At 39.6% G+C, this 23,647-nt stretch overlaps 1 protein-coding gene across 2 annotated transcripts in view; it reads left to right on the top strand.

Moving 5' to 3' along the window:
- BNC2 (basonuclin 2) overlaps window positions 1–23,647 on the top strand; it is a 569,819-nt gene that overhangs the window by 222,144 nt on the left and 324,028 nt on the right. The window contains exon 2 of one of the 2 annotated variants that reach the window (XM_006864479.1): window positions 16,055–16,138. The exons of the other annotated variant lie outside the window; for it this stretch is intronic. Within the exon in view, the coding sequence (XP_006864541.1) occupies window positions 16,055–16,138 (84 nt within the window). The remainder of the gene's footprint in view (window positions 1–16,054; window positions 16,139–23,647) is intronic. 2 annotated transcript variants of the gene reach the window in all.

Below are 23,647 nucleotides of genomic sequence, written 5' to 3' on the forward strand. Positions count from 1 at the left end.
CCCATGGGAAAAACTCACTTTTTTTTTTTTTTTGTCTTCTTACTGCGTGTATGAACCTCTGTAAGAAAGGGAATGCCATTGAAGGAGAGTCTTGTATTCACATTCTTATTCGTTTTGTCCTCTAGATCTCACCTTGATTATGATGAGTGTACTTGGGGCTGAGAACTGGGTGTCCTCTAGAAGTTAACTGTGTACGCTTTTGCGTGCATGCTCTTTTGAGTTTGGGTTCCTCAGCAGCTTTCGCATTATGACTTACTTTTGAGGAACAATTTTCAGTTGTTTGTTTACTTCAGGTTACTTGTGTTCTAGCTTTGTATGTTGATTCATTGTTCTTATGCATATTACGTTATGAGTTTTGGCAGCGGAGGTAAAGGCTCCCTTGATTCTCCTGTTTACTATAGCTGGAATTCCTCTGGTTGTTGATACGGTATGTGGCTTGCCATAAAGTTCAGTGTTCATAGTAAGTCTTCAATCAAATGGAGCCAGAAACCTGTTGTTGTTGTTGTTAGGTGCCGTTGAGTTGGTACCGACCCATGGCGACCTTATGCACAACAGAACGAAACACTGCCCGATCTTGGGCCAGCCTCACTACTGTTGCCACACTTGAGCCCATTGATGCTGCCACTTGGCCATTCCATCTCGTTGGGGGTCTTCCTCTTTTTCTCTGTCCCTCTACCTTACCAAACATGATATCCTTCTCCAGTGACTGGTCCCTCCTGACAATATGTCCGAAGTATGAGAGATGAAGTTTAGCCATCTTGGCCTCCAGGGAGCACTCTGGCTGCACTTCTTCCAAACAGGATCTATTGGTTCTTTTGGCAGCCCATGACAATTTTCAATATTTTTCTCCAACACCGTAATTCAAAAGCATCAATTCTTCTACGGTCTTCCTTATTCACTGTCCAGCTTTCACATGCATATGAGGTTATTGAAAATACCATGACTTGGGTCAGGCGTACCTTAGTCCTCAAGTGGACATCTTTGCTCTTTAACACTTTAAAAAAGTTCTTGTGCCGCAGATTTGCCTAATGCAGTACGTTGTCTGATTTCTTGACTGCTGCTTCCTTGAGTGTTGATAGTTGATCCAAGAAGAATGAAGTCCTTGTTTTGGATCTCTAGCCAACCACTGTGCTATAAAACTAATAATACTTGTCCATTGAATTTTATCTTGAATCGTATTTGGCTAATTTAACTTTAAGAAAATATAATATGTTTAATATAGTTGCTTCACTGGGCAAATTGATGAATTTCTTGAAGGGAGTTTATGGTCTCACATTGTGTCACATGACACAGTCCGCTTTTAAGTCTCATTCCATTCCTCAAACTCCATTTTCTTACAGTTTTACGTTTCCCAGTTACTCCTTAATTTTGTTGAATTTTAGGAGGTAAACCAAATTGTTTGAATTATCCTGTAGATGATTTTTGTGTCCCTGGTGAAGTAATATTAAGTTAAATGAACCCATTTTCTAAAATTAACTTTGTGTAAAAAAATGCCACTCTTCAACCCTTGACTCCAAAGTTAGTAACTTGATATTTATTACTTGAAAGCAGATTTTTTCCCCTCCTTATTAAAGTTACTTGATTCATTTTTATTTTTCATCCCCTCCTGAAAATTTTGATCCTCTGTTGAATATGGAGTCCTGGTGTGGCACCGTGGATTAATGTTCTGGACCACAACAAGTTTGGTTTGAACTGTAAGGTCATTGGTTCAAATTCAGCAGCTGCTCTGAAGCTGACTCTACGTAGGGTTGCTATGAGTCAGAAATAACTCACTCGATGGCACTAACAACAACTTTGAAAATCAGAAATCCTGATGTGATGCTGTAGGATAAGCACTGGATTGCAAATTACAAGCTCAAGGGTTCAAACCCCCAGCCACTCCTTGGATACTCTATACAAGGGTTTCTATGAGTTGGAACCAACTCAATGACACTTAACAAAAACAATGTTCGAAAGTCAAGTTGGTATTATTTGTGGAATATATTAAACACTGTGTCTGAGTTCAAGATGGTCTTGATCACTGTAAATTGTAGTTTACTTTAAATGCTGGAGTGAATGTCTGTGATCCGGAATCATTCCTTTTTGATGTGTGCAGCCTAGCTGGTATTGGTCGTGCCACGGCTCCTTCATTTGCTTGCACATTTTGCCTTTTCTTATTAACTAGTTTTTTTTTTTTTTTAGTGTTTTCTGATTTCTCCAACTTGGAAATGCTTTCATAAAATGCCCTGGTGGATGCCCCTTCCTGCTTCCCTTTGTGTGTGTGTGTATGTGAGGTATATTTTCTTAAGCCTATAACAATCTAGAGGAATTTTGTGTTTTAACTGCTTAGGTTTTCTGGCAATAGTTTTAAAAAACGAACTTAAGCTCCAGAGTTTCTGTCTGTCGTAGTTGGACTCAGAGCCTGAGATTGTCTTTGTCTAACTCATTCTTAGGCGATACACTCAAAGGTCGATAGCTGGGAAGCATAGTTTGAGCCGCTAATCTAGACTATTTTGGGGTAATTTTTCATGTATGGTGTGAAGTCTGAATCCTTGTTTCATTTTTCTGCAAATGAACAGCTGGTTTTGCCAATATAATTTGTTAAGGAGACTATTTCTGCTCCCAAAGAATGGACTTTGATTCCTTGTAACGAATCTGCTGCCCATACATGGGTGGATTTGACCTAGACTATTGATTTTATTTATCAGTTTTCTGGGTTTTTCTACCCAAAAACAATTGGATTGCTTCAGATGTTAATCATGCATGCTCCTGCAGCCTCCTTTTTAATATAGGTGAAGCTACTAGCATGAAAGAAATCTCTGAAAATATCCTTGTATTTTCATTGGGAAGTCCTTGGTTAGTTTCAGAGTGCTGGATAAATGAGATGTAATAACTTGTAGCTGTTGTCCCACATGAAACCTAGTAGGATCAGTCCTTTTGAGCCTAAACAGTGCATTATAATCTTTCTTAGTAATACATCCCAGCTTTATAAAAGTTGATTAAGCGCTAGCCCCTAATTGAACTTAACTGAGGAGTGATTTTTCAGGTATATTTTTTTCATTTGCCCAGTATGTAGTAGTATTTCCTTTGACAGTTAAGATTTGCTTCTACTGCTTCTAAATGCCCTCCCTTAATGATTCAAATTTTCAAATTCAAAAATTCAAATTCAGATTTTCAGCTCTCCCTCATGGTGTATTGGGAGAGGAGGAATCTGCAGAAGTTATGTTTCCTGTGTGCCTACAACCTGTTTACTTAACGTGTTTTGCACCCTTCAGTCATAGGATATATGTTGTTGTTAAGTGCTGTCGAGTCGATTCTGACCCATATTGACCCAGTGTAGGGTTTCTGAGGAGCAGCTGGTGAGCTTGAACCACCAACCTTGCAGTTCAAAGTGATTTAGCATTCCAGTACATTAACTCACGGTGCCATGCCAGGCCTCCCCTAGGAGATACAGTTATTCCCATTTTATGGGTTCAGAAAATAAGACTGATGGTGAATAACTTGCCAGCTTTACAAGGCAGTGCAGCTGGGATTTAAGCAGAGTTCTAACTCCAAAACCAGTATTCTTTCAATATTAAACTTGCTTTTAGGATAGTTGGAATTGAACCTTGAAGACAGATATAAAGTTGATCTGAACGTAAATAAATATGCTTGAAATTTCATTCAGTGTTAGTCGTTAGACCTTGCAATCTGGATGCTCCTATCAGCAACCTAGTATGTTTCATTTTCAAAATTCTGAACCTATGTAAGAATGATTGCAAACCCAGTGGAAAATAATCTGCTTCTGTTCTTGCATACAATGCCCATGCTTAGCATATGTACAAGTAACTTTATTCTTTTGTTGTTTAGTTTTCAGACCCATGTAAAACAAAAACTGTCAGAAGCCATGAGACCTGTTACATGGAAGAAGTGTTTTCTACTAAGACACTAGCATGGTAGTTGGATCAACTTTGTCTCAATTTCATTTCTGTCTTTTTTTCAGGTGTGGAGAAGAGCAAAGTGACAGGCCACAGTTTTCTTGTTAAAACATAAAGAGAGTGTTGTGGAAATGTCCTCTCCTCCCGCCCCCCTCATGTCTCATGTTGAAATTAATAAATATTATGTGTGTGTAAAGCCCTTTGAGCTCTCTGGAAGAGAGATGCTATGTAATTTTAGCATTATTCATCGTCCATTAGGCCCCTCAGGGTGTCACCAGGGAAGAGAGATTTTTACCTTTTATCCCACATTTCATGGTATTAAAACAAGGTATGCATGTTGTTGTTTGTGGCTTTGGAAATCTCCCGTGATGGTACCTATAGAGGTTGCCACTGTCATGCAGCCCAGGGTCCTGATAGTATATCCCAGAGAGTCAGATCCAGAGCCAGAGAAAGAGAGACCCTCACCCAAAGAGCACCTGGGTCCTGTGAGGACCTTGGGACAGCTTCACCCCCCTCCTCACCCTGTTGTTCTTGGTATTTGTCAACCGGTTGAGTAGCAAGCAGAACCTAGGTGACTCCTTTGAGATCTCTCATCTGGATCGTGCAGGGAATGTGTGTGTCACTCTGGCAGCATGCCCTGTTCTACTCTGCCATCCGCCCAGAGAGTGGCCCCCATCTTTATTGTATTCTTGGGGCTTCAGCCCTGCCTAACCTACAGCCTGTGTGGAATGAATGGGCTTCTGGTCATTCTGTGTAACACCGGTGCAACTCACCAATCCCTCTCTGACTGGTAAGCAGTGTTTTCATTCTGGTTCTTAAATTCAGAATTTTTGACCCCCTCCCCACCGAGTCTCAGGACATTTCTGTTAATCCCAGGCTTGAAAATTAAGATGTCAGTTAGATGCATCATCTAGCAGCTCAGTTCCCCTTGCTGTTTTTCAAGTTTCGTATTTGAGTAGTTTGGAGCCTACTTGTATTCAACACACATCTGCATATTTGCTGGACTGGTGTTTGTTTATTTCTTTATCTTCCTTTTCTCACATGGTCTGGCTAGCTGATTGTCAAATCCATTTCACTTAATGGTCTTCCTGAAGTCTTTGTGTTATCTGAGTCATTTTTCCTCTTGCTGATTGGCATTGTGTTACCCCTGAAAGGAGGGTGAAATTCTGTGGACTTCTTGGGCACGGAAGTCATGGTGTTTGAACTTTTTTTCTGGGATAAATTTTCTGGTTAGTCCTCTCTGTTTCTGTCTCTGTCTCGTTTTCATGTCATTTTATCTCTCTGTCCTTTTTCAAGTACTTCTTAGGTTCAGATAGTTTCCCTCAACCCTTGAACACTGTGTAACTGAGGCACCAAAACACATGTACTTCAGAACCGATCTGGGATGGGGTCCAGTTTAGCCATAGAGGCTTGAACTGATGTGAAAGTTTGTTTATTTGGGCTGTGACTTTTTTAGTGCCCATCAAGCAAATGCCTACCTGAGTGTTTAATGTTTAAAAGTAAAGTTCAATTTCAAAAAGTTCCAGGCAATGCAAAAAGGCCCCCTTGTTCTTGAGAATGTATTTCTTTCTCCAAATTGTCAGCTCTGTGCCTGTTCACTTTTTCCCTGTGTCCCTTCCTTACCCAGGCACACAGACATGCTCCTCCTTTGCACTCACCTCTTCCACATACTGCTTCACATGTGTGTAAGGCGAGCTCCTGTTTACAATCTGACCAACCTAGCCAGGGCATTCTCTGTCTTTTGTTCAGAAGTCAAGTCCCTTAACATTTTTATGTGTGATCTCAGTAAACAAAGAAGTGAGTGTGTGTGTATGTGTGTGTGTGTGTTATGTGAAGCCTGCCATGTTTCCTCCTTGCCCCACAGAAACTATGTTTTCTGGAAGCCCTTTTGACACTGATGTGAATGCCCACTAGCCCTCCCTTGCTGAATTCTCCTGAGAGGAGAGAGAGAGAGAGAGAGAGAGAGAGAGAGAGGCCTTTATGCTTGTTGTCATATCTTTTGTTTCTGCTGATTATACACAAAGTAAGTTGTAAATAGCTCTCTCTCTCTCACCATGATTCCTTTGAGGTGCACATAAAAGAGGAGCTGGGCACTCAGTCTCAACTCCCCTTGGGGAGACTCCAGGGTCCCTTTTAAGGCCTTACTTCCTGTAGCAAGGCCAGCAGAATGAAATTGAGATGAGTGCTAGACAATTACTATCCCATAATTAAACCTGCAGCATGAAGTTTAGCAGTAGCAGCCCATCAGCTTATTATTACTTTTTAAATAATAACTTTGGATTACTATAAAAGCAAAGCATAAAAAAGAAAAGACCCCATAGTTTTGCTGTTACTCAGATTAAAAAATCACTTGCTTAGCACTTCATTTAAAAACACCATAGAACTTTACCTTTTCAGTATGGCATTGAAACAGACCTTTACGCTAGGTTGAAAAGAGTGGATAAGATTTGAATTCCCCAAATCAGTAAACTTTTCTATTCCAGGGCAACCCCATGGTATGCACAGGCCATGTTTTATTGCCTCTTCTATAGGTACTTGTGTGCTGGCCCGTCATTTTTTGACCAGCTTTTAGCTAGTTTGCCTAACTACCAAGGCTTCTAAATGAAAAGGCAGAACAAGGTATGCTAAATTAGAACTAATTAACTTATCATTTTTCTATATCCTTTGTATTTTCTGGGTACACTTTGATGAATGAGGGAAGAGTTACCGCTTGCTTTTCCTTTTACATGCTTTCCTGATAATTGTCTGCAATGGGGTTTGAGGGGAAGTAGTACTCCTACCTAACTGGGATCTGTACAATTTTAGTTTGAATATTTGAATGTCGATCCAGAAAGTAATCTTTATAAAAGTGGGTTCCAAGACAACAGTTAGACTGCATAACACAAATAATGTTCCAGTTTTCTTTTTAAGTTTATGAACAAGCTATTATCACAGATTAATTCGAGGAAGCAAATTATATGTCAATCAAGAAATGAAAGGATTAGAAAAAAATGTAGGCTACATACATTCAGTGGAATATTATTCACATATAAAAAGAAATCAGATTTTGACACATGATATAGCATGGATGAATCTTTTTTTTTGCTTTAAAACTTTTTATTGTTAATTGAGAAAAGGTGTTATAGAACAGATAGAAGAAATCATATACTTCATTTCATTACCATGATTGCAATCCCCTCCATGTACCACCAGTTAACATTATTTCTCTATTTTCTGTAACTCTTGCATTCCTCCCCATGTCTTCTGCTACATTCATCTTTCTTCCGCCAGCGTCTCTCTGACTTCAGATTGCCTTCTCCATCACCCAAGTAAATATGTGTCTATTCTCTAGCCATTGAATAATTTTCACTTTCCCTGGTAATCACGGCAAACATCATAAAAGGTTTCTTTTATCAAAAAACACTTTTGTTGTTGTTGTTGTTGCAGTGGTGTCATACAATATTTATGCTTCTGTGATTTACTAATTTCACACAGCATGTCCTTCTGGTTCACCCATGCTATGTGGTGTTTCATGGATGAGTCTTAAAAAAAAACAACATTCTGCTGAATGAAGTACAAAAAGGATAAAAATTGTATGATCCCATTTATATGAATTTGGTAGATGTATAGAGAGTAGATACAATCAATCCTGATACAATCAAGATGTTCTCTCCCAAGATGGCGGCTCCGGGAACAGCTGAACGTCTTAAATCTGAACAACCTTGTTGTTGTTGTTGTTAAGTACCGTGGAGTTTGTTCTGATTCATAGTGACCTTGCACAGGTTGGAGAAAAAGAGGAAGACCCCCAACCAGATGGATTGGCCAGGTGGCAGCATTGATGGACTCAAGTGTGGCAGCGGTAGTAAGGTTGGCACAGGATCAGACATTGTTTCATTCTGCTGTACATGGGGTCACTGTGAGTCGGTTCCAACCCAATGGCACCTGACAACAACAACAACATAGAGAGTAGAGTTTTTAGTTAATAGCGGTTACTAGGGGGTAGAATAAGTCTTGGTATGGCACTATACTGTAAGCACTGTAACACACGATCAGTTGCATTGCAAAGTTGGCACTTCATACCCACCAGCCGTTCCTTGGAAACCCAATACATGGTTTCTATGAGTTGAAATCAGCCTGAAGACGCTTAACAGCAGCAACAACATGGAGTGCAATGGTAGCCCTGGTGTGGCACTATAGGATAAGAATGGGCTTCAAACCACAAGGTCATTGATTCAAAGCTAGCAGCCACTCTTCGGAAATCTTAAACAAGGTCACTGAGTTTAAACAGACTTGATGACACTTAAAAACAAGAAGAAGGGTTGGAGGAGGACAGTAGAAAGTCATTGCATATGAGTTACTGGGTTTCTATTATGGTGGTAGAGGAATTTGGAAAAAGACAGTAATAATGGTTGTGTAGTGGTTACGAGTCAGGCTGCTAACCTCAAGGTTGGCAGTTTGAAACTACCAGCCATTCTGTGGGAGAGAGATTAGGTGTTCTGCTCCCGTAAAGATTTACAGCCTCAGAAACCCTGTATAGGGTCACTATGAGTCAGAACCGACTCCACGGTACTTAACAACAGCAAGAAATGTAATCAATGTCACTGAATTATACATGTAAAGATGTTAAATCAGTAAATGTTCTGTGCTATATATTTGTACTACAGAAAAACCCAAACTCAATTCAACCCTGTGGTTCTCCTGTTACACTGTTATAATAAATTCTTATCATACGCACACACAGAAACAAACAAAAGTTGCTTCCAGTGCTCTGCGATTCAAGATCAAAAAGGGGACAAGGTTCAGAGGGGTTGGGAAGGAGTGTGGAATGGAAATAGGAACCACAGGGAGGACATAGGATAACTGGTGTTAAATGGAGGGGTTTCAGTCACTGAATTGAAAACTAAGTTTGTGATTTGTTGGATGTAAAACTGATGATCTGCTCTGTAAATCTTGACTCAGTTCACATGTTATTGCTGTTAGTACTGTTGAATCGGTTCCAAGTCATAGCATCCTTGTATGGGGTTACTGAGGAGTGGCTGGTGTGTTTGAACTCCCAACTTTGTGGTTCAAACCAGCCTTGAGGTCCAGTTCTTACCTACATCACTACACCAGAACTATTTTGACTCCAATTTGCAGATGAGTAAGGGTCAGAAATCAGGGAGCCAGCAGTAAACTTAATTTCTGTATCACAGACTTTTGTGGGAATGTACAGTGAGGATGGTATATGTGATCATTCAACATGAAATGTGATCCTTTTCAGGTCACAGTGATGGAAAACAAGAAATTGGCTCTGGAAGAACAAGAGAGAATTTTGAATAAATATTCTGGCAATTGTTTTATATATAGTAAATAGTGCTTTTTACATAAATTTTTGTGTTTGGAAATTAACTCTAAAAGGTTAGCTTAAATCTGTAATTCTGTTTCCTGAGACAAGTAACACTGTATTTTTTGTTTGCTTATTTTTATTTATTTATTATTGTGAACCGAGTGATAGTTTACATGGGAGAACATCGGCTTTACACCATTGTTTCATTGCAATAATTACGATCTCCTCCAAGCATCATTCAACAGTATTTGCTTCCATTCTTTTTTTGGGGGGAGGGGGGGCTGGGAGTAGTGTGGTGTACATAAAAACTCTCAGGACTATATAATAATTTAAACAAGCAAAGGGCACATTCTGTAAGCTTGCCTCCTGGCCGCCAGCACTCAGTCCCTCTTTTTCCATGAATGCAGAGTCCTTAGCTGCTCCCTCTGCCCATGTCCCTATCTCTGCCTCAATCTCTGGTGTTGTTGCTTCTCTGGAAAAAGTCCCGCGTTCTGCTTGTGCTCTTCTTCCTTGATGGTCCTAGGGTCCTCTGTTTCTGGAGTGTAAGATTAACTACTCCCCTGTGTGTGATACAAAACTTCTACCTTTACAGTTGTGACAGTCACAATTAGTAGTAACATTTTATTTACAAACATGATTGTGTTCGGAGTCAGCTGCCTTCTCTTGAGTCTTTGTTCTCTTTAAATTGGTTTTATTTCTTTAACCAAGAAATGTGATGTGTAGGGTGAACTTGTGCATTTGAATCTCGGTTCTGCTATTGGCATTTGTGAACTTTTGAATAAATCATGTTGTTTCTTTGAATCTTAGTTATAGCTTCTTTTCAATATGAACATCTGCTTTCATGGGTCCTTGTGGGATTTTTTCAGCTCTGAAATTTTATCATTTTAAGTTTTAGAGTGCCACCCACACATAACACAGTTTGTTTCTAATTAATTCATTTGACTTTTTTGTTTTCTCTCAGAAATTGTGTATTTGTCATCAGTTGTCTGTAGTTGCAATTGACTGTAATTGTAGGACATCATGCTTATTAAAGTGGAGGGCCAGTGTGAAAGAAGGAGACCCCTCACACGACAGATTTACTTTAGGGAAAATGGCTAGTGCAGACTTAATATGTCTAGTAGTCTTCTTGTCCCATTTCTTTTTTTTTTTTTTTTTTTTCAACAAGTACCTCTAGAATGAATGCTATCAATACAATTATTTCATGATTTTTTTAAACATCCTTGTAATATGTCCTCATCTTTTCTTTCTAATTTCTTCAGTTTGTACATGGGCCTTAAACTAAGCATATATTCTGCAAATAATGGACCCATGCATATAACATATGACATATACCATGCATAGGGAGTAATGTGTTGGGGCTGTTACACTTAGTGCCTCATGTGCACACTTGTATAAACCGCATGTGTTATTTGCATGAAATTGTGATACTCTATATGACTCTTTATTATCTACCCTCAAACTAAGCATTTTCATTTGTAAAATGGAGATGTTCATATATGTTTGATGAAAGGAAAAATGGGTGTATCTCTCTGTCCTGACATGGCACTGCAGGATAATGCACTGGACCTCAAGGTTGGTTTGAACTGCATGGTCGGAGATTCAAACGCACCTGCTTCTCCTTGGAACACCTATGCAGTGTTGCTATGAGTTGGAACCTACAGAACAGCACTTAACAACAACATACATAAAATGGACTTCTGTTGTGATGCTGTAGGATGAGTACTGGACTTCTTAACATATGGTTGGTGATTCAGACCTACCATGTGCTCCTTGGAAGCGCTATACTGGATTGCTATGAATCTGAACATACCTGAAGGCACTTTACAACAACAACCATATATGTAAAATACCCACATGATGGATGGCTAGAACAGTCTAAGGGTTCAGCAAGCATGACTGCTCTTTCTTTCATGGACTCCACTGGTGAAAATTTGTGGATTTTAAAGGCAAGGGATATTCTGACCATATCACCTTACTGGATGTAGGTAGGAAGAAAAGTTAGGTAAGTTGAATGGATTTAGAGAACTGAATCCAAAAATGGTTGAAGAGTTGACTAAGAGCTATTTTTAAAAGTTAATGATATTTACTATTGAACTTGCAAAGTAAAGTGCTTTGAAAAGTGTTTCAGTTTAGGGAAATGAACTGATCTGTGGTTTAAAAGGCAACACACTGGCTGCAAAGGCATCTCTGAACAGAGAGAATTGATTAGCACAGATGGTCCAAACTGGAGTTAGATACAAACAAAACTAGACACTGAAGAGCAGTTTGTATAATGAAGTGGAGTAGATTTTTTTGAAATGTGTGTGCATTGTGCATATAACACATGCAAGAATTTGTAAATAAATGTGATGAACTTGACCTATACTTTTAGATGTTGTAACTCAAAATACCAACTGAGAGGGAAGGAGTCTTCACATCAAGCATCAATCGTATCCTCTCTGTATACAAGGTTGATAGGGATAGGCAACTTAGAAATTGGCTACCTAAAATGGGTGGTGGTGGTAGGAGGAGGCGCTAAAGACACAAATTGACTGGCTTACAAGCTTTCAAGAGGGACTTTAGTTTCAGAGTGTGTGTGGGAAGGTAGAATCTCCACTGAATAGTTTTCATCTTGTCCAGATGGGTTTGGTGAAAGGAGATGGGGATAATATTCATATGATTCGATAGTAATTGTTATCATGACCAATTGCAACCGTCACAACTGTAAATGTAGAAGTTTTGTAACATAAAGGGGGAAGTAGTTAATGTTATATTCCAGGAACAGAGAACCCTAGGACCATCAAGAGAAAAGAGCTTGAGTGGAATAGGGGATCCTATCCAGAGAAACAGTGACACCAGAGATGGAGGCAGAGATGAAGACAAGGAGAGAGAGAGGAGCTGAGGACCCTAGACTCATGGAAAGTGAAAGGCTATGTGCTGGTGGTCAGGAGGGAGGCTTGCAGAATATGTCCTTTGGTTGTTTAAATGATTATATATTCCTGAGTGTGTTTGTGTACATCCAAAACAACAACAGATAGAATGGAAACAAATACTGTTGAATGATGATGCATGGAAGGGATTGTAATCTTTGTAATGAAATGAAATATGATGAGTGTAAAACTGATGTTCTTCCATGTAAACTATCACTCAATTCACAATAAAAACTTAAAAAAAAAAAAAAAATTTACAGCCTCAGAAATCCTACACAGGGTCACATAACGCCATCCTGGCCTCCAAGAAGCACTCTGACTGCACTTCTTCCAACACAGATCTGTTTGTTCTTTTGACAGCCCATGGTACTTTGAATATTCTCCTCCAACACCATAACTCAAAAGCATCAATTCTTCTACAGTTTTCCTTATTCACTGTCCAACTTTTGCATGATTATGAGGTGATTGAAAGTACTATGGCTTGGGTCAAGCTGATATCTTTGCTCTTCAACACTTTGGAAAGGTCTTGTGTACCAGATTTGCCAAATGCAATATGTCATTTGATTTCTTGACTGCTGCTTCCATGAGTGTTGATAGTTGATCCAAGAAGAATGAAGTCCTTGACAACATCAATCTTTTCTTCATTGATAACAATGTTGTTTATCGGTCCAGTGGTGAGGATTTTTGTTTTCTTTTCATTAAGATGAAATCCATACCGAAGGCTGTGCTCTTTGATCTTCATTAGTAAATGGTTTAAGTCCTCTTCACTTTCAGCAAGCAAGGTTGTATCATCTGCATATTGCAACTTGTTAATGAGTCTTCCTCCAATCCTGATGTCACGTTTTTCTTCTTATAACCTAGCTTCTCGGATGATTTGCTCAGCATACAGGTTGAATAATTATGGTGAAAGAATACAACCCTGTCGCATACCTTTCCTAATTTTAAACCATTCAGTGTTCCCATGTTCTGTTTGAACAGTTGCGTCTTGGTCCAGGTACAGATTCCTCATGAGCACAATTAAGTGTTCCAGAATACTCATACTTCACAATGTTGTCCATTGTTTGTCATGATCCACATAATCAAAAGCCTTTGCATAGTCAATAAAGCACAGATAAATATCTTTCTGGTATTCTCTGATTTCAGCCAAGATCCATTGGCTATCAGCAGTGGTATCCCTCGTTTCATGTCCTCTTCTGAATCCAGCTTGAACCTCTGGAAGTTCTCTGTCCATGTATGCTTGCAGTCATATCTGTATTACCTTGAGTAAAACTTTACTCGCATGGGATATCAAAGAGATTATCTGATGATTTCCATATTCTGTTGGATCATTTCTCTTTGGAATGGGCACAAATATGGATCTCTTCCAATCAGTCAGCCAGATAGTTGTCTTCCAAATTTCTTCGCATAGATGAGTGAGTGCCTCCAGTGCCGTCTCACTTTCTTGAAAGATTTCAATTTTTATTCCATTTATTCCTGGATCCTTGTTCTTTGCCAATTCCTTCAATGCACCTTGGACTTCTTCCTTCAGTATCATTGACTCTTGATCATATGCTACCTCTTGAAATGGTTGAACATCAACCATATTGAACATCAACCATTTCCTTTTGATACAGTGGCTCTGTGTATTCCTTTCATCTTCTTTTTGATCCTTTCTGCATCATTCAATAATTTACCCAGAGAATCCTTCAATAACGAAAGTTGAGGCTTGAATTTTTTTCTTCCATTCCCCCAGCTTAAGAAATGCTGAGCGTGTTCTTCCTTTTTGATTTTCTGACTCCAGAATTTTGCACATTTTGTTGTAATATTTGAGTTTGTCTTCTGGAGCTGGCCTTTGAAATTTTCTGTTCAGCTCTTGGACCTCCTCATTTCTTCTATTTGCTTTAGCATCTCTATGGTGGAGAGCAAATTTCAATATCTCTTCTGATATCCATTTTGATCTTTTCCTTCTTTCTTGTCTTCTTATTGACTTTTTGCTTTCTTCATGTATGATGTTCTTCATGTCACAAAAGCAAAATAAAGTCTTTGGCATCTCCAAAAACGAAAGAATTTGTAAATAACCTGTGTTTGGAAATACCGAGATGTGATTTAAGGAAGTTAAAAGCTCACTAAGTTCAGAGAGAATCTAAATACTTTTTATTCATCTTAATCTAAAATGAAGCAAATGTGAATATTGATAACATTTTGAGGTGATATTGACTAATGATAATGGTTGACTTGGTTTTGAAAGTTTCTTAGTGGCTTTCAGTATAGAATCTAGATAAAGAGAAGGAATCACTAAATTGTAGCAGTTGTTATTTTTATTAACCCTAAAACCAAATCTCCTGCCTTGGAGTTGAATCTGATGCATTCTTTTGTTAGGATGAGCTTAGTAAACTCATTAAACATAAAATTAGTCGTGTTATAATAAGTAAATAAAAACTGAGCCTGCCTGTGAGAAAGTGATAGACTGTTAACCATAGGTCTGGCAGTTCAAATCCACCAGATTCTCTGTGGGAGAAATCTGAGACTGGTTGTCCCCATAAAGATTTGCAGTCTAGGAAATCCTATACAGATTGTTATGAGTTGGAATTGAATGAGTAGCAGTGAGTTTGTTGTTTTCCGGTTTGGGTTCTCTGATGAACCCTGGTGGTTAAGTGGCTAAAGCTCGCATATGCTAACTGAAACACTGGTAATTCGAACCTGAGGAAGGAAGCTGTGGCAGGCTATTTTTTTTTTTATTGCATTGGAAACACTGTAGGGCGGTTCTACTCTATCTTATAGGAGCAGTATGGCAGGGTTTGATTTGACCTTTTGATGTATGCTGTGTGGCACTGCAGGATATTGCACTGGACTGCAAGGTCATTTTGATCCTTAAAGTTGGTGGTTCAAATCCACCAGCTGTTTTTCGTAAAATCTATACAGGTTTGCTAAGGGTCGGAACTTACTGGAAGGCACTTCACAACATTGACAACAATATCCTACATCAAAGGAGCCTTAGGGGCAGGGCACAGTGGTGTGAGTGTTAGACTGTTAAACACAATGTGTTGCAAACCTACCAACCACTCCACAGGAGAAAATTGAGTGCTCCCATAAAGAGTTAGAGTTTAGGAACCCCTCAGGAGCAGTTGTACTCGTTCTGTAGGGCCGCTGTGAGTTGGAATCCTCTTCGGTGGAGCAGTGGGTGTTACCCTATATCAGGAACAGTAGAGTAAATTGTAAGAGATGTTTTAAGATCGGAAAGGAAATTTATGCTTCATAGAAAGCAACTTTAAAATTTCTCAGATAAGAAAATTAAAGGGCAGCGGGAAGAATACATGCCGAAAACGAAAACATAAAGCAGAGATTCTAGGTGTCTTTTTCCCTCCCCTCCTTTTCTTCTCTTTTATTTTTATCTTCATACCGCCCTCCTCCTCCTGGCCACTAAGAGTGATTGAAGTGTTCTTTGTAGTATTTGGTATGGCTACAAGGGACACGACATTTACTTAGCCCCTACTTTATTGGGGGTTCAGTAGTAGAACTCTTACCTTTATGCTGCAGGCCTGGCTCCTGTTTCTGGCTTGCATGTTATATTCAGTTACCGCCGAGTTCTTCCGGGGTGCTTTGTGTGCTGTTACCATACTCAGCAGATTTCACCAGAGCTTCTAGGTTAGGAAGAAAGGTCTGGCAACCTTCTTTGAAATACTCTGTCATTGAAAACCCCATTGATAATAGTGGTCCTGATATGAAACTAAGCACGGTGATGTCCCAAGACAGGGCAACATTTTGTTCTTTTGTGCATGGGGTCATCTCGGAATGGGAGTTATTGGTATTTACAAAATAATAGACGTACTGAGGGCCAAACACAAGGCCTGATGACTTGTTCCAGACCTGCATTTGGGATGTCACCACTTCTGTTGGGATGAAATGGGACTGTATAGTTCTCAGTAGCCCCCATGCCAGCATCTAACTCGACCGTGTTCCCCCAGGTTCCAGTGGCATGTGCTGGCAGAGTGCTGGGTGCAGACTTCTGCCCAAACCTGGAGGAGCCAGAGCAGAGGCTGGAAGTCCAGGTTGGAGTCTTAATATTTTATAAGGTGGGGGTGGGTTGACGGCGTCCGTGGACTCTGCAGGCTGACAGAAGGGTAAGCACTGAGGGACCGGTGTGGAGCATATGTGTCTGGAATGTGATCCTAGAAGGCTGACTACCTAGATTAACAAAAGGTTGGCTTCACTGAACCTCACAAGTCCCTAGGTGTGGTACAAACTGTCACACACTCCGCTACACACTGTAAGTTTGGAGGTTCAAAGCCACCCAGAGGCATCTTGGTAGACATCCTGTTTCTGAACACGCTTGGATCCCAGTTTTCTCGACAACTCATGACGTCTCTGATTTGGAAGTGACTCTGTGGCAACTGGTTCTGTTCAGACACTGAGCTTCATGTTTTCTCATTTATAAAAGAGACTTAACCATTGACAGTGACCATGAAGATTAAACAACAGAATGCTTGTCCATCAATTAGCACAGGACCTGACATATAGCAGACATTCAACACACGTTACCTTATCTTTTTTTAAAAAAATAATTTTTTATTTGGAATCATGTTCAAAGCCACTGTACTTCCTGTGTTATGGGTGCTCCCTACTTTGTGGTCCCCCACATCTTGGGACTAGCAGCTTTTCAAGTAGTCATTTAAAAAGACACATAGGATGGATGCCTTCTTTCTTCAGAGATTGGGTGCTTTGTTCAGTAGTGTAATACAAGTTTATTAACAAAATCTAATTTTCAGTGAGACAGCTGGCTTGGAATCCTGTTTGTGCGTGTCTGAAGTGTTGGAAGGATTTTGGCGTATTGCAAATTAAAAATAATAAGATGTGACACCTTGGCCAGAGGCTTGTCTCCTCTTCCATCTATCCTTTCTTATTTAAGGAATGCGTGTGCCAACGATGCTAAGATAGTAATGGAAACTTCTACATGGATGGTGTCCCTTAGCATGAGCAAATTCACAGGGTTTCCTTTCAGAGAAACTCCATTGTGTATCATTTCCTAAATTTTCATGGGATGAGCACTGTGAGTTCAGTTTGAAAACATTCTCGCTGACTTAGACACACCACATGAGAAAAAAGAACTGTTTTGCAGTTGGACTTCTTCACAGTAGGAGAGCGTGTGGAAGGGGTTCTATCTAGGAAGAGTTTCAGCCTTTGATGCTACTTTAAGGGTAGACCATCTCCTGCACACCTGCTCTTGGCCTAGGGGAGACCACCTGAGCTCTGTTGTGCCACAAGCTGGTACCTCTGGGTGGTGTATGGCTGGGATTCAGCAGAAACACAGGTGTGACACATATGAGATGTGCTCATGTATTTCCCAGGTTTAGAGCCTAACAGCTTGTATGTGGCACTTATATGCAGTGTGATGGAAGACTTTTCGTGGAAAGTAGCATGATCCCTGACCTCTTTGGGTGAGGCGAGTGATGTTCTTCAAACACATCACCTGGAACGGTCTGTCATGGGTGATTGTGTTGGATGATCTGTTTTTTTGAACCTGGAGTTAACGGGACAAAGAGAGATGGCTTTTGCAGACCTCTGTGTGTGTGTGTGTGTGTGTAATAAAAAAATGAAGAAAGACCTATAGAGCGCATTACTTTGTTTGACATAGCAAGGGAGAAACCATATATATTTACCAAGTTTAAATCAAACCCTGGTGTGTAGGTAGATACACAGTCTGTGGAACTGACAATGAAGCTTGGCTCATGCAATGAAGACCAGATTCTTTGCAAAGTCATGAGAATGCGTTCATTTTGCTAGAATCCTCATTTTGTAATATTACTTTGGTGGACTGGATGGGCAAACTTAATCTGTTAAAAGGTGATCAACTATAGTGATTTGGTAAAGTTCACTGAGACACACTTGATTTTCATTAATTTAGAAAAACCTGGTGGATATGTATATGATGTGAAAGTCAAGATGTAACATGTTTTTGTCGGGTAACAACTTTAGGAATAGTTTTTAATTTGGACTCCCTTTATTGTTGTTGTACCATACATATATTTTGGTACCCAGCCCCGAGAAAATGAAGCCATTTCTTCTTTTAAGTCCAACTGTATACCCTAAAAATCACTGTAGGAATTGTTGGAAAAAAATGTATGGGATGTTTCCTGCTTGGGTCTCCAATTTCCCCAAGGAACGCATCACAACTTCTAGAAGGTTGGCGGTTTGGCATCTTGATTCTGAAAATCACCTCTTGTACGTTGATTTAAGAGATTGTTTATATCCCTTCTATCATAGGATTTTCCTTGAGACACCTAGCTGCCATCTCTGATCTCCTTTTATATTTTCACTAACAGTCAGAGACATGAGTTCATTTGTCTGTTGGTGGCGTTTTCTGCTCTTAAACCTTTTAATGGTTCAATTTTTATTCCTAAAATTTAGGATGTCTTAGTAACTTCATTATTAAATAATCCCAAGTTCCCTGACATTCTTCTATGAATGTACCTTTGAGTTTAAAGGGATGTCATTCTTGAACTATTCATGTCTTGACTTTTGCAAAGGCTTGTGCTATGTTTTTGTGTTAATCTGCTTGAGTTAAAAAAAAAAAAAGTTGGAAATCACTTTCTAACTTTAGTTTCTTCAGTGGATTTTGAAAGAGGTAGGAAATTGTTTTAGCTTGAGTGGTGGGTACCCTGAAGTCGACTTACACTAATAACAAAACTGACCCATTAGATTTTCTTAGTTGTTATCTGTAATGAGGTGTCCTGGTGTGGTGCTGTAGGATAAGCACTAGACTGCTAACCACAGGGTCAGTGGTTCAACCCCACCAGCCACTCATTGGCAGCCCCTATACAGGGTTGATGGCACTTAACAACATGTTTACTGAAGCAGATTGCCTAACCTTTCTCTTAGCCTTTTGGATGGATTCAGCCCGCCACCTTTTAGTTAGTTAGCGGAATGCTTAACTGTTTGTGCCACAAGGACTCTTTAACTGAGAGGATAGTTAATAAAAATTTTGACTTTATGTCATCATTTTGTAAGAATTGCTTATTTTCGTTTAGACCCCCTTTAGTTGCTCTGAACTGTTATTTTTAATTAGTCAAAAGCAAATGACTTATTCTAGCTCTGATTCACCACGCAGCAAGTTATGCTAAGCTTGGCTCAGTTGTTTTCTTGGTTCAGAACTGAAAATGTAGGGTTTGACAGGATATTTCTCACCACTGAAGTGCTTAGAAAATTACAGTAAATAAAGAACCAATATTTCAGTACCAGATTAGACACAATTTACTGTGATGTTTCATAAACCACAGACTCCTTTCTTCTGTGAATGCGTGAAAGATCACTTTTTTTTTTTTTTTCCAGACATACTGGGGTGCAAGTGTAAATTTCTATAAAATTTAAATGAGGTGCTTCCTGTAATTAATGAACAATTGTGGCTGCTCTCTGGTCTGCATTGTAATTAACCGTGATCAGGCTTGTTTAGTGATGACACTGTTTCTGTAATAATTTGACAAGCTACTGTGAATTTGCCAGGTTATTAAACAACCTGCAGTATTCACTACAGAAACACAGCGATGCATTCGTTGTCTGCTGCTAGCTAAATGCTGCAGACGGGAGAACCAAAAGTGGCCCATTTAAGGTTATCTGTCACTGTGCACAGATTGGAATTTCTGTGATTTGGGAGTAGTTAATCAATTTTGTATGAGGTATCTAAAAATTAATGTTTTATTCTATGATGAATCTACCTGGTGCAAAGCTGTTCATGTTTCAGAACTCACACTGACGCCAGCAGCGTCTCAGTATTTTATGATTGGTGTGGATTAAGTTGAACCTGAGGTTCCTGTCCTTCCTACCTTACTAAAGAGTAATAATTGTTTTAAAAAAATAGCAGTTTCCTTCCAATATTCATTCATAACATCCCCCCCCCCCAAATAAGGCTACTCTTTTTTTTTTTTTAAATGGACGACCTTGTGATAAACACAACTATACAGCAGGCAGAATGAGCTAAGAGAGCTGGTGGCCTTATCCCTGTGGTCACCTCTGTCCTTTACCCTCCTTTTCAGGTTAAGAACTTTTCAAAACGTTACTGTCTAGTTACTGTGGTGTCTTTCATTCAGATTCTGTTTATTGACTAAACCGCAAGGATTCCTGCCCAAAGTACCAGGCGGTCTATGCTTGACTGATTTTGATTTTTCTAGCATCAGCCATGGGGTTTATTTGAAAAAATGTAGATACACTACAGTGCTAACAAGTCAAGTGACTGCATGGTTTTGACCGTAGGGTAGATCGAGTCTATCTGAAGATCATTAAATTTAGGGGAGGGTGGAGAAGAAGTGTAATAGTCATTGTACCAGTGCAGAGAGTGTGTGTATATGTGTATGTGACACATGGTTTTTGTCTTTTCATCTTCTCCAAGAGCCAGAAAGTTTCCTGCCGTTCTCTTTCCAGCTATTGACAAATGATTGCCAGATGTGAGATCTTTGCAGTGCTCTTTCCCTCAGCAAACCTGCAGCGATGGGATATTTGATTCTCCCTTGCCCATTTCTTCTCCTTTCCACATCTGCCAGGGACACACAAGCATTTCATCCCTACATGAGAGTTTAAAGTTTACTCAGCTCCATTTTCTCCTCCAATAAAGTGTTTGGAGACAACAGAATGAGGTCCATATGATTCCCTCCCAACTTCCCTGTATGAAATTAGTTGTTTATTTTACTTATCTACCTCTCAGCAATTCAACTATTTCATTTTAGTTTTGGTGCATGGAAAATTTGACATAACCCTGGGAGCGCTAAGCGTCTCCCTTTGTTGTCTGCTTGCTGTAAGTATGCTACCATCTCAGCTTCCTCACCATGAGCCCAAGTCTGATAAAAAACTAGGCTGGAGATTTCATAGGATTTTATGCTGTAGTGATTTTAACAAACAACTGTCAAAATATGAATTGTGGCATGTCTGGTAATATTTGGTAGTCAGTTAACATGAACAGAGCCATCTAGGAGGGGGAAATTCAAATCGTTTGGCTTGATTAGCTTACACTGAGGTTGTGTCCATTGTCAACGATGATGCAGATGAGGTCCTACTTTGAATCCCAAGTACTATATGAAAGAGAAACACGCTGAGTTTGGAGGCATCTGAATTAGCCTGTGCAGACCACACACATAATCAGTAACATGCACAGAAGCCCTTTGCATCTGCTTGGAATCTGTATTGATATTGATTTTTTCCTCATCTCACTTTAGAAATATTTTCCAAAATGCCCTCTTAGCTCATGTTCATACTATAGGGTGGGCTGACATAGGTGGCCTTTCTGTTTTCCTATTACACTTTTTGGCAAACCAAAAGGCCCCTTATTCCCTGAATAAGATCAGCATTTTTATAAAAAAGACACTTACAAAATAATCCATAAAATGTCTGCCACATGTTTTTTAGTTGATGGAAATGGTTTTCAAATTAGAGTTGTAATATTGGATTCTTACTGTAGAAATGCAAGTGTGTTTACAATTTCTAGTACCCTCATAGCTACCTGTGATTATGTGCATTTATATTTTTCTTCTGAAGTTCAAATGAGGAATATGTAATTTTGATTTTTGAATTCTGCATGAAGCACAGAAATATTTTCTTTGTCATTAATGGGAGTAGGCAAATCATGGCTCTACCATATCTAAGTCTAAATGGAAGTCTTTAAATAAAAAAAAAAAAAAATATATATATATATATATATATATAGTTGTTGGTAAGTGCTGTGCTGTGGAGTCAAGTCCCACCCATAGCGACCCTGTATAGCGTTTCCAAGGAGTAGTTTGGTGAGCTTGAACCACCAACCTTACAGTTAAATAACTGCAGTCTGACGCATTAGCCCTCAGCACCCACCCACCCCCACACATATTTTTTAAAGCATCAATAATAAAAGCTAACATGAATAGTAACTAAAAGCCAACAGCCACTATAAAGAATGCCTGTTAATAGACTCAATGTAAAAGGGTCAAACCTTTACCAGAAGTTGCCAAAGTATTTGCTTGGAAGTTTTTAAAGTGAGTAGGATTGAAGAGGTGAACATGTAGAAATTTCATATTGTTCACTTTAAAGAATGATGGTAGGACTGAACAACACTCTCCAAAACAAAACTGAAAGAAGGTTCCCCATGGCACCTTTTGTTGTTGTTGTTTTATTCCCTAACATTCCCTGAGGAAGGACTCCATGCTAGTTCCTTCAGTGGATGCCAATGGCTGGGGAGGTGGGGGTGAAGAGCTCTTTCATAAAACACCATTCACACTCTTGTGGCAGGAACCAAGTTCCTCAGAGTGAAGATCACTTCACTTCATCTGCCCTCGCTAATGCATTTGCTGGTTTCTCATGCCTTCCTGCTTTTTCCTCACCATGGTTACTCTGGGAGGCAGCGAGGTGCTAAGCAATGGAGGTGTCATCCGGCCTGTGCACCTAGGGAACGTCCTTCAGAGGACGACTTGTCACCAGCCGTCAAAGAAGAGAGTGGCTTTGTGGTCTCAGAACATCTGGCAGCATTGCACAGGAAGCTGAGGGGGTGTCATTAATTGTGATGAAATAATTTAAACCATCAGGAATAAATGAGGCTGTTAAGCTAAGTTCAGATTCCATTTGCCATGCACATGTGTCTAGCAGCCTGTGTGCAGTTTTATAAAAAAAAAAATAATAAATTGAATTATATTAGCTCGTAAGTATAAGTGAAACAGATACTGTAAATGAAACAAGTTGCCGTGTAGTGATGACATCGTGTTGAACAACGTCACAGAATTAAAATTTCTAGGGCTACTATATTGAACATGGTATATTATTTAATGCATTTTTATATAAAATAATACTCAATGATATTAAGAATATGATAAAGATCTGTGGCGGCTTCTCCAGTTTATTGGGTTGAAAGTAGCAAAGCTCCAGGTAACGGAGTGGGATTCCAGGTGCAATTGATGCACAGCTGACGTTTCTTGGGGTCTGGTTATGAGTGCAGTTGGAGGTGCCCTTGTTGTGCCGACAAGAATACTAGCTCTAGGGTAATTTCTCTCTGGTGACCCATTGTGAGTATCCCTTTGAAAGCTTTAGACACTTTGGGCATGTCTACTTTGTTGAGACTAAAACCAAGTAGTTTTGGGGAGACAGTACTAGCACATATAGCTCTCTCTTCCTTGTAGCACTGCAGGATAAGCGCTGGACCTCAAGGTTGGTTTGAACCATAAGGTTACTGGCTCAAACATATCAGTCACTCCTGGGAAACCTTGTGAAGGGTTGCTGAGTTCTCTTGACAGCGCTTAACAGCAGTGTAGTTCTCTCTGGTGTGGCCTTGTAGGATAAGCATTGGACTGCACAAGGTTGGCAGTTCGAACCCACCAGCCACTCCTTGAAACCCATATTCAGGGTTGCAATGAGTCAGAATTGAATTGATAGCACTTAACAACAACAACATAGTTACCTTTAGGGCATGAAATTCCCCAAGCAAATGAGTGTCTTTTTTTTTTTTTTTTTTAAAGGTTTTTCCGCAATCAGTGCAGATGAGTTTTAAATGTAATTTTGGTGTGGCGCTGTGAGTTAATGCGCCAGCCTGCAAAGCCATTTGAACTGCAAGG

The sequence above is a fragment of the Chrysochloris asiatica genome, unplaced genomic scaffold (genome assembly GCF_000296735.1).
Source record: "Chrysochloris asiatica unplaced genomic scaffold, ChrAsi1.0 scaffold00065, whole genome shotgun sequence".
NCBI classification, from domain to species: domain Eukaryota; kingdom Metazoa; phylum Chordata; class Mammalia; order Afrosoricida; family Chrysochloridae; genus Chrysochloris; species Chrysochloris asiatica.